Genomic DNA, 11,755 nt, shown 5'->3' with positions numbered 1-11,755 from the left:
CGACATATCGATTCAGTGGCCGTATATATATGCAATATTTTTCAAATTTTATTTATATATGTACATATGTAATATTTTTAATACAATATTATATGTCCACGCGAAGAACAATAATATAATTGAAATTTATAATTATCCACTATGATTATATCATAGACCCAATTACATATATATGGTTAGATCAAAGACCCAATTACAAGAGTTTGCTGGAAAAATCAAGTTAGGCCTAGATTTGACCAGCTGGCATTGGCCGCCACTTGGTCGACATATATATAGTCAATTAATAACATATATAAGAGGATTATTATTGCACATTTTCCATAATTAATTAGTAATTAGTGATATTTTTTAAATGTTATTTTTTTAAAAAAATTATAATGGTTCCAATCACACTCGAATAAAGTGTTAAGTACCAGTGATATTTTTTAACAATTTTATTGATTATTATTGGCGATAAAATATAAGCAATTGATGATTATAATATAAAATATATTGTTATTGGGTACCAGTAGTACCTAACATTTTTAAAAGATGATACTCCATGATTGGTTAACGATATTCTCTAAAAATTATTTTTTTTAAGTTATATAGGGCTCGATACTTAATTACACCAATATGAGTATACCACCAAGGAGGATAGGGTACTAGCACCGATAATATCTTTTAGCAATTTATAATATAAAAGACAAAAAACCCTCGAATTATTGCACTTGTAAACTCTTGCTCCTTTAAATTATTTTGTTTGGCAAAAATACTCTTGAACTATAGCACTTGTAAACTTTTGTTCATTCCGTCCAAAAAATTAATTTGCTTAAGAAAAATATATTTTATGATATTTTTGTAAATTAATTATTTTTAAATTTAAAAAAATAAGTAAAAATTATTTAAAAAATAAAAAATAAATTAAAATTAACTAATTAAATTGTTTGTATTACCCATTTTAGCAAAAAAATAATTTAAAATAAAAAATTCAATTTTATAAAACCAAATCAACTAATTTTTTTCTTCTTCTTCAGCTATAGTCACACTCATCCATTTTTTCTCTAACTTTTTGTCGAAATTTGCATCAAACAAACTATATATACTTTTTATTGAGATTGATTTGAGTTTTGAGTTTTTATTTTATGTATAATTAATATTATTTGTTTGTTAAAAAAAAATTACTTGTTTATAGATTTATATTTCAATTTTAATGTTGATTATTAAAGTCTTTCACTTTTTTAAAAAAAATTAATTTTTCAAAAAAAAAAATTCTTGAATGAATGTTAGATATGATTGTTTGTGTTTGTGTTTATTTAGTTTTAGGGTATTCTTTTTATTTTTAAGAAATTTAAAACTAAGTTTATATTAATTTTTAAATTTAAAACAAATAATCTTACTAATTTTTTCAAAAATATAAACAAAATTAATTAATAAAAAAAATCATAAAATATATATATATTTTTTATTGTCACATCATCAAACCGTTGATTTTTTAGATGAAAAGCACAAAAGTCTACAAGCATTATAATTTGGAGGATATTTTTACTAAAGAAAATAATTTAGAGAATAAAAATCTACAAATACAATAATTTGCAGGGTAAAAAAACTTTTTGTCCTAATATAAATGGGAGTACATACTTAGCAAAATATTAAAAGACGAGAGCAGTTGTCCTTTATGCTTTTGAAGCTAACGAAAATAATTTTGTTATTATTTATATTATATTTATAATAATTGTTGTTTTAAAAAAAGAAAAAAACTGGGTGATTAATTATATATGTTCCTCCATGATCTTGAGATAGATTGTGTAAAATTAATTTAATTTTTTTTTTAATCTAATTGGTGTTTAAAAATATCGATTATTTTCTTACTGGCATGTGGTAACCTAATGATATAATTTACAAAGACTTATTACTATTATTTTAGGCAAATATATATATATCTAATAATTTTTTAGGGGTTTTTTCATTTTTACACATCAAAATAGTTTTTTTTTTTTTTTTTTTTTTGCATTTTTACAGAATTCTACATAGAAATCCTTATTGGTTACTCGCGCTGCAACCTAAATCGCAACAAAAAATCGTATAGAAACTCACATTGTAACTAGAGCTGCAACCACTTTAGAAACCCAAACCGTAAACTAAAAAAAAAAAGTTAAAAAGACAGGGATAATTCCTTTTTTTATTTATTATTATTATTATAAATATATTATTTAAATAATATAGAGGAAAATATAAAAATAGTAGCTGATATATAATGTAATATAAATGTATATGAGGTAAAATTAGGTGTGTTTATTATTATACAACATCTAATATTTTTAAGCTTAATCAGATATGATCCAATTATATATTAGATATTAGATTATATTATCCGATCCGATCCAATTAATTTTAATCATCAATTCGATTGAGGGTTGGATTAGTTTTATTTATTGTACATATTTCATATATAATAAATTTATATATATATATATATAGATTGCTTTGGTTCAAATTTATCTAATATTTTAGATCTATTATTTTTTGGATTAGATCGAATCCTTCTAATATTTTAGATCCATGATTTAATCCAAAAAAAGAAGGTTGATTAAGATTTTTGCCCCTCAAACTTTGACATGTACCAAATTATTGAGATTGTTAGATTTAAGGTATTCTGTCCAATTTTAGTAAGGTAAATCTAATATGGATGAAAGTTTTCAGGGGGCATGATTTAGTACATGTTAAAGTTTGAGTGACATAATTTGGTTAATATCAAAGTATGATTTAATACATAAATATTTACTGAATTAGTAAAATTTAATGAAATTGGACAAAAGTCCTTAAATTCAACAATCTCAATAGTTCAGGGAAATTTTTAACGATAAAAAAAGTTCAAGAAGTATGATTTGGTACATGTCAAAATTTAAGAGACAAAAATTCTAATTAGTAAAAAAAAAAGTGAAATTTTAATCTTAATTTTTATTTATACGAGTATAATAATATAAAATTTAATTATTCATTCAAAACTGAATAAAAATACTAATTAGTTGGAATTTGATATTAGATGTATTGGCTTTTTTAGACACTTCATCAAACATTCGATCTGCTCTAATTGGATATTTATAAAACTAATATTAAATCTAATTTGATCACAATTAATTTGATATCTAATATTTTGGCGGTCTATTGTGATTATATCCATCGATCAATTGTAATTGAATTGGATTGATCAGATTGGATATTTAAAAGAAACATAAAATCTGATCTGAACACAATTAATTTGATATCTAATATTTTGGCGATCGATTGTGATTAGATTGATTAATTGTAATTAAATTGGATTGATTATTAGTAAAATATTTTAAAGGGATATTGGCGGCTAAACCAACTGAATTTTAAATTCTTTAACACTTAACCACAAAAATCAATTTTTTGAAGGCAAAACTACCTAAACTCCCATTTTTTTTTTGCCCTGTACCCCTCCTCCCAAAAATCACAGTTAAGTGCCACAGTGGACTGTCCACATGTACACACTTGTACACGTGGCAAATTTTTAGTGGTCCACGTAATATTAATTTTAAAAAATAATTATAAATATTTAAAAAATCATCAAAAATAATTTTAAAACTATTTTCTTTTTGGGATATTGGCGGCTAAACCACCCGAACTTTAAATTTTTAAACACTTAACCACAAAAATCGAAAAATAATATTAAAAATATTTTGTCTTACTTTTTTTTTTCTCTCTTTCTTCTTTCTTTCTTAAACTTTCTGAAACCCTAATCTCTCAGCCCTCCCTCTTAGGCCCTCTCTTTCTCTGTCTCGTCTCACCACCAAAGACCTCGTCGGAGCCGAAGCACCTAGGTTCTCGCCGGAGCCATTTGCCCTCTCTCTCTCTCTCTCTCTCTCTCTCTCTCTCTCTCTCTCTCTCTCTCTCTCTCTCTCTCTCTCTCTCTCTCTCTCTCTCTCTCTCTCTCTTCATGGTGGTCGCCAGAGGTGGGAACGAAAAAAAACAGAGGGGGGTCGGAGAAAGATCAAAGGAGAGAGAGAAGATGGCAGATCGGGGTTAGTATTTGTTAGGTCGTGGAGTTTAGTTTTGTGGCCCGTCTGACATGGGGTGGTCGGAGAAGGCTGGCATTGTGCACCGTGAGAGAGAGTGTGTGAGAGGGGAGTCGGAGAAAGTTGGGTGTAGGCGACTGGGTGCTAGGATTTTTTTAGTTAAGAAGAAGAAGAAAAGAAAAAGGAAAAGTGTTAAAAACGAAATAGGGGTTTAGGTAGTTTTGCCCCCAAAAAATTGATTTTTGTGGTTAAGTGTTAAAAAATTTAAAGTTCGGATGGTTTAGCCGTCAATATCCCCAAAAGAAACTATTTTTAAAATTATTTTTTTTTATGATTATTTAATTTTTTTTTTAAAATATTTATAATTATTTTTTAAAATTAATATTACGTAGACCACTAAAAATTTGTTACGTGTACAAGTGTGTACACGTGGATAGTCCACTGTGACAGTTAACTGTGATTTTTAGATGAATCGGGTACAGAGCAAAGAAGAATGAGAGTTTAGGTAATTTTGCCTCCAAAAACTTAATTTTTGTGCTTAAAAAATTTAAAATTCAAGTAGTTTAGCTGTCAATATCTCTATTTTAAAAGATAATGTATTTTAAAAGATAGTGTAAAGAAAGGGTTGGAAGCTTGGGGGTGCTATGAGCTGGGTGTACTTAGGTAATACTTATAAATAATATAATTTACTTATACATGATGTGCATGTATTTCCATATTTTTTTTTGGTTTAATTAGTGGTTGGCTAGAGTCAACAGTATGAATTAAAATATTTAAGTATAATTAATTATTAAATATATATTTTTTTTCAAGTGTAATAATATTAGTGGGGCGCAGATCATGATTTTGCCAAATTACATATGAGTGATCAGAAAATGTTAAGTGTACATCTATCAAATGTAAATGGGAGAAAATATTGGCACAATCATTTGTTTGTTCAATAAGTGTCTTTCAATTATGCAGAGTGAGTATTTTATGTAATAATTATATATATTTTCTTTTCAGGATAAAAAGAATTATAATTACGTAAATCTCCGCTCAAAATTAGATTAAAAAGAGATCATATATTTATAGCTAGATATGCCATGATGAAAACATAGAAAGGTGCAATGATTATCAATAAAATTAATAATTCAATGGGACCAAAGCCTCAAAGAGGTGATGAGTCACCTATATATATATAGCATTAGCTACATGGAAAAGAAAAGAAAAACTATGCATAAGCATGAGAGAATCAGTAATCAATATACATATAACTGATAAATGTTGCTTCAATATACATATTTATATATAACTGATAATTAGTTAATATATAAGTTATATTCATAGTAAACTTATTGTAATCTTTTTTTTTTTTTTGAGTGGAACTTCATTGTAATCTTTAAATATAAAAATCCAAGAAAATGATGAAGATAATTAATTTAGCTTCAACAAAAGAAAGAGTCTTATAATTCACATATTATACATTATTAATAAATATTAATGCATATATCTTCAAGAAATTCTTATATAAATTACTCTTTTTCCATACAATAATCAAATTAAGCTATATATACGTACATTAATATCAGTACAAAAAAACTCCGATCCTAGCTCTCTAAATTTTTCCGTGTCCAATTTTCTTCAAATTTAAGTAATATATATATATATATATATACTATATATATACTATACATTAATTGTATGCAATGTTGAATTATAATTCCATCAGAAGCATACATAATATTAATATGTATATATATATCCAGTTTAAGTAGAATTGTTTTTTTATGTGATGATACTAAGTACAAACGTTACTATTTTGCACGATTATTATAATAGAACATTGTTAATCATTGTCTATAGGTCATTAATAGCTTTGATGACAGCCTCTATGTTTTTTTTTTTAAAAAAAAAATGATTTTCCTATATTTTTCTTTCTCTTCCTATTGATGTGCATATATCAAATATTGATTAATATATTTACATATAAATATAAAAATATATTAATTAAGATATATGTAGATATATAAATATGTAAAAAAAATTAGTAGCAAATTACTGTAAAATTATTAGTTAGGTATCGTTGCATGTTACGTTACTCTTTTTAATTCCTTACACTATAAAAATATATATTATTTAATTTTTTGAAGCATGCAGTTTTATTTTTTTAATAAAATATATTAATTAATATTATATCGATCTTGTATGTACCTGCTATTTGATAAAATATTTAATTCATATTATAGTGTCACACTCCATATATGTACAATGGACCGATCAGTACTTATATATACATATATATAGTGCACTAATGAGAAATAAAGTAAAATTCTATATATAAAAAACTAATTAATTTTTCTTCTTTAATTTCTCATGGTAATTAAATTATAAGATGTCTGTCACACACACATACATAAATAAATAAAAAAAAGCATTAAGATTATTTTAATATGAGAAATGAGCTGGGAGAGCATATATGAGACTTTGGTGTAGCAAGATCCCATTTGAAAACCCAAATCATTGAAGAATAAAACAAGAAAATGACAAAACAAAAAGACTTCTTTTTTGAGAGGCTTTACTGTGCAAGGGAACATAAGCTCATTGGAAACATGACCAAACAGAAAGACAATGTAGCTCCATCACATTTTTTATAACCCATGCATTTGGCCTATATGCCCAATATTATCTATCTAACTACCCTGCCACACTCATCATCATATTATACTATAACAATATTTATCTATCTATTTATCTATATATACATTGTACTCTACACTACACTACTTTTTTTTTTCTGCTTTATTATTTATAAATATATGTTATTTATTTCAGCACTAGTGCAGTTACAATAAAATTTTATTTGTAGCGTGCAATTAATAATAATCCATTGTTCAGTTTGGTACTTTTAATTTTGAGTAAATAAACATTATTATTACCTTATCTAAGTCAATATCAAAAACACAGGTCAATAGAAATCATTGCATATTAATAAGAGGCCTAGGATCATCAAATTCTGTTAAAGAGTCATTATTGTGAGGGCCTTTTTTTTTCTAGCTTTCTTGACGGTGAAGTCAACGAGGTGTGTATATACCCTTTATCTCCTTTTTTTTTTTTTTTTGGTTCACCAATTTTTAATTCTTAATTTTTTTAACCAATTTTTAATTCTTAATTATATGAGGTTTTTACTTTTTTGATTTGTGAATTTACAAAACAAAAATATTTGGGTTGACAATGACGGCTGATAGTAGTGTCATATTAAGAGTAGTATATAATCAAGATATTATGATAATGAAAACTGAAGGAAGATGTGGCCAAAGAAATTTGGGTATTAGACAGGCCGGCGGACAAGATAATCCTGTGAAATCGAAATGTGTTATATTTTATTATTAGTTAATCTCATGCAAAATTGTCATATTTTTCAACCATATTCATATAATTAATTAATATATTAATCGTGACAATGAAATGAAAGATAAAGAAGCAAAAAAAAGCATATTAGAAAAATGAGAAGAAAAGGAAATTATTGAAATTATTAAAAAGGTTTTAACCGTGCTTGTTAGAAATTAATCAATGGATCAATCATGTCAAAGTAAAAAATATTGTAGAAAGGTACACCCCATGATGCCTGTAATATATATACATTATTTATATATAAATAACCACAGATTCGATCTGTTTCTCTCTCATAATTCTTACAAAATGATACTCTCTTTTCACATTATTGCCCCTTTTTTTATGAGAGAAAAAAAAGGGTTATTAAACAAAAGGTTTTAGCAGAAAGAAAAATATATACTTTGTTAAAAGTAATAAAAATTCATACCGTAAAGATGAGAACTTGAGATTTTTTTTTTCTTTTTTTTTTGTGGGAGAGGGATTCAGAAAGGGCACAGAGGAAAAGACAGAAAGTGCTACGTCAGAGTGAGCCGTAGGGTTCCTTTGAGTTGTGGTTTTGTGGGTATTGTTTTTGGACGGGTTGAGGATTACAGAGAGGTATATCTCTTTCCTCACCCACATATTTCTCTCTCTCTCTCTCTCTCTCTCTCTCTCTCTCTCACACAAAATTGTAAGAGCTAAAGCCTTTATTTTTATTTTCTTTGGTCATATTTTGAGCTTTATTAGATTTTCTTGGTCTTATCAAGCATGGTTTTTGAACCATGAGCGATAAAATAAATCACTAGAGGGTCTGGTTCTGCTCCCAACTGCTTGCTATATACCTCTCTCTCTCTCTCTATTTCTCTCTCTCTCCTTCTCTTTGTTTCTTTTGAGCTTTGAAAAATCAAAACTTGTCTCTTGGGCTGCAGCCAAACAAAGAAGAAACTATCAAGGTGTGATTGTAGTGAGATATATATTTATATATATAAGCCAGTTTAACTTCTTTAGCTTGAGACTACTACTACTACAACTACTACTCTTTTCAGACAACTAAAAAAAAATTGTTGCCTTCTTTTGGGTTTTCATTTGTTTTCTCTCTCCGGTTATACCTTTGTTTTTTAGCTTTTAATTTATCTTTTTTGTTTGGTTTTTGTCTTTAACAATTAGATCCTAACAGTACTAACCTTTAAATTTTCATTCTCATCAGGGAAAACCAAAAAACCAAGATCTAGCTATGTGTATGTATATGCTCCTCCTTTCCATGTAATATAATATAAGTTCAAAATTAATTTATTGCATGTGTCAAAAACAAAAACAAAGAATATAGATCATATAAGATGATGCTATTCCAACAACAAGAAGAAAGAGTAGTAGCAGTAATGGATGAGAACAATATGTCTAATTTGACCTCAGCAGCATCTGGTGATCAAACAAGTGTTAGTTCTTCAGGTAACAGAGCTGAAATTGGTACCAATAATGGCTTTTCACACCAATATTTTGCCTCACCACCACCTCATCAATCTCAACCACCGCCCAAAAAGAAGAGAAACCTTCCAGGAAACCCAGGTCAGAGAAAATCATAAGATTACATTATTACTATTTTTTTTTATTTTAATTTTATATAAATTTTGATTATATATATATGTGTGTGTATTTATAGACCCTGATGCAGAAGTGATTGCCTTGTCTCCCAAGACTCTTATGGCAACAAATAGATTCATATGTGAGATCTGCAACAAAGGGTTTCAAAGAGACCAAAATCTTCAACTTCACAGAAGAGGACACAATTTGCCATGGAAGCTTAAGCAAAGGACAAGCAAAGAGGTGAAGAAGAAGGTTTATGTGTGCCCAGAAGCGAGTTGTGTCCACCATGAGCCGTCGAGGGCTCTTGGCGACTTGACTGGTATTAAGAAGCATTTTTGTAGAAAACATGGTGAGAAGAAGTGGAAATGTGACAAGTGCTCAAAGCGTTATGCTGTTCAATCCGATTGGAAAGCTCATTCAAAGACCTGTGGCACCAGGGAGTACAGATGTGACTGTGGAACCCTTTTCTCAAGGTAATTAATTAAATTAATTAACCACACTAATTATCATTATCATTTATACAGAGTTAATTAATTTAAAAGATAGACTAGAAGTTGCTTGGTTTTATATATTAAGACGACAATTAAATTTAATCTATTATTATTTTTCTTTACACACAATAATAGGCAGCAACCTAGAGAGAGAAGAGTATGCAAAGAAAGCTTAGTAAGGAAAATGTTACAGCCCACCTGGTCATCAATACAACCCCTATATAGATATAATCTGTCCTTTGTTGCTTTCTGGACAAAAGAAAAAAAAAATGAATATATCCAGAAAGAGTAGCAATACTGCAAAAGAAGAGAGAGAGAGTCAACCTACTGCTGAATTGTCCTAGACCTTTGTGACTTTTTTCTTTTTTGTTTTATTTTATTTTAAATTTTTGTCTCATTAATTTTTTTTCAGGAGAGACAGTTTCATCACCCATAGAGCCTTTTGTGACGCTTTAGCAGAGGAGAGTGCAAGAGCTATAAATGGAGGACCAGTACTACCAGGATCAGTCGGAACAAACCCACTTGGCTCTTCTTCTTCAGCAATCTTATCTCATCTAAATCTCCAAACCCAATTGTTAAATAACCATAATCATCATCATAATCTTCATCACCAAGACTTAGTCCATTCCTTCTCCCTCAAAAAAGAGCAACAAAATTTCACTACTACTGCAACCACAGCTGCTACTCCCAGTGGTAATAATAACAATCTCATAAGGCAAGATCACAACCTTCCACCATGGCTAGCTTGTAGCCCAACCCAAATAGATCTCACAAATTCCTCATCTTCAATCTTCTCACCAAGATCATTAGACCAAGAAAATTTAAACCTCCTCAATTCCCCAAACCCTAACCCTAGCAGCCTCGTCCCAAATCTTCCACCTCATCACTACCAACCGCAGCCCTCGGCTCACATGTCTGCCACGGCATTGCTTCAGAAAGCAGCTCAAATTGGCGCAACCATGAGCAACAACAACAACAACAACAACAGTACTAATAATAAGAATAATAATGATACGGTGGCTGCTGGCTCAGCTACCTCGCCGGTAATGATGATGAGGACCCACCAAGATTCTGGAGCCAATAACTTTGGGCTCAACCTGTCATCACGTGATCATCAAGATCAGACGGTTCTAACAACAGGTCATGGGTTTGGGAATAATAATAATGATAAAAGTAGTGGTAGTAACAGTACTATTACTACCACTAGTCTACTTCAGGAGTATATGATGAGTTCATTGTCTTCTACTACTACTGGAACTACTACTACTGGTGGTATCAGTACCTCTAGCACTAGTAGTACCACACCTGGGTTTCGTGATCATCATCATCATAATCACGACCCTTTCAATGGAGTCATTCTCAATAGTGATCCAAAAAAAGATGGCCAAGATCCTTCTCATCTCGGAAAAACCAACTCCACCGCGGCCGCGGAAAGCGGGGGTGGTGTTGGTGGTAATGGGAATCATAATGGGGAAGGTTTGACACGAGATTTCTTGGGTTTAAGACCACTTTCTCATACTGAGATGTTGAACATGGCTGCTCTTGGAAACACCATCAACATGTCCCATAATCCTCACCACCACCACCAACAACAACAACAAAATAATCAACCCCAGAAACCATGGTAATATATATATTATATATAGTAAGGTTTCAGGTTTGTTCCTCAATGTGGAACCTGAGCTCATCTCTTTCTATATATATATCTCTCTCTCTCTCCTTTTTGTTTATTTTCTAAAGGAACATAATAACTTTGATTTTCATAATTTTGGTATATTTATCTATAATTTTTGTCGTCAATATATTTTATATTAGATATATATTCCCGAAGGGAAAGGAATAATTACGTACCTGTAGTTTTTTTAAATTTGTTAACGTTTCTGCTTTTATAATTAGCGAACTCCTTTTCTCTAATTTTTAATTTCATTAAAGTATAGATGTATATGCAATGTTTATTAAACATCTTACAAGATTAGGTCATTTAATTAGCTTTCTTGTTAGAATTACATTACATGCATGAATATATTTATAAATATTTATATATGATTTAATAATTAGTGGACGCGCTGTGATTAAGAAAACAGAATATATATTATATACATGATGTGTGTACATGTATATATCTGTACACATACATATATATACATACATACTAATTATTGAAAATAATCAAGGGAAAACTATATTTAACGTATATATATATATATGCTCATATATATATATATATCAGCAAGCCTTTCAAAATATACAAATACTTTGGTTTTTATTAAGGTTAACTCTATTTCTGACTATACTAGTCTACGTACT

General features: G+C 28.9%; 1 protein-coding gene across 3 annotated transcripts; it reads left to right on the top strand.

Moving 5' to 3' along the window:
- Window positions 1-7,666: 7,666 nt before the first annotated feature.
- On the top strand, window positions 7,667-11,248 carry LOC115706973 (protein indeterminate-domain 7). Of its 3 annotated transcripts, none has more exons than XM_030634760.2 (4): window positions 7,667-7,991; window positions 8,581-8,939; window positions 9,034-9,430; window positions 9,861-11,248. In XM_030634760.2, exons 2-4 carry the CDS (start codon window positions 8,711-8,713, stop codon window positions 11,074-11,076), a joined length of 1,842 nt encoding a protein of 613 aa, XP_030490620.2. In that variant the 5' UTR covers window positions 7,667-7,991; window positions 8,581-8,710; the 3' UTR covers window positions 11,077-11,248. The 3 variants fall into 3 exon arrangements, with proteins under 3 accessions (XP_030490620.2, XP_030490619.2, XP_060971734.1); XM_030634759.2 differs by having other exon boundaries at window positions 7,973-8,326; XM_061115751.1 differs by having other exon boundaries at window positions 7,983-8,939.
- The last annotated feature ends 507 nt before the right edge of the window (window positions 11,249-11,755 follow it).

The sequence above is a fragment of the Cannabis sativa genome, chromosome 1 (genome assembly GCF_029168945.1).
Source record: "Cannabis sativa cultivar Pink pepper isolate KNU-18-1 chromosome 1, ASM2916894v1, whole genome shotgun sequence".
Lineage (NCBI taxonomy): Eukaryota > Viridiplantae > Streptophyta > Magnoliopsida > Rosales > Cannabaceae > Cannabis > Cannabis sativa.
The sequence above is the reverse complement of the archived record's forward strand: the minus strand, read 5'-3'. Positions and strand labels throughout refer to the sequence as shown.

What these genes read in the sequence shown, in the direction of transcription:
- LOC115706973 (XM_030634760.2), top strand. Translation starts at nt 8,711, where the DNA reads ATGATGCTATTCCAACAACAAGAAGAAAGAGTAGTAGCAGTAATGGAT. An exon ending in AAACCTTCCAGGAAACCCAG is followed by an intron (nt 8,940 to 9,033) that starts GTCAGAGAAAAT and finishes GTGTATTTATAG; the next exon opens with ACCCTGATGCAGAAGTGATT. An exon ending in TGTGGAACCCTTTTCTCAAG is followed by an intron (nt 9,431 to 9,860) that starts GTAATTAATTAA and finishes ATTTTTTTTCAG; the next exon opens with GAGAGACAGTTTCATCACCC.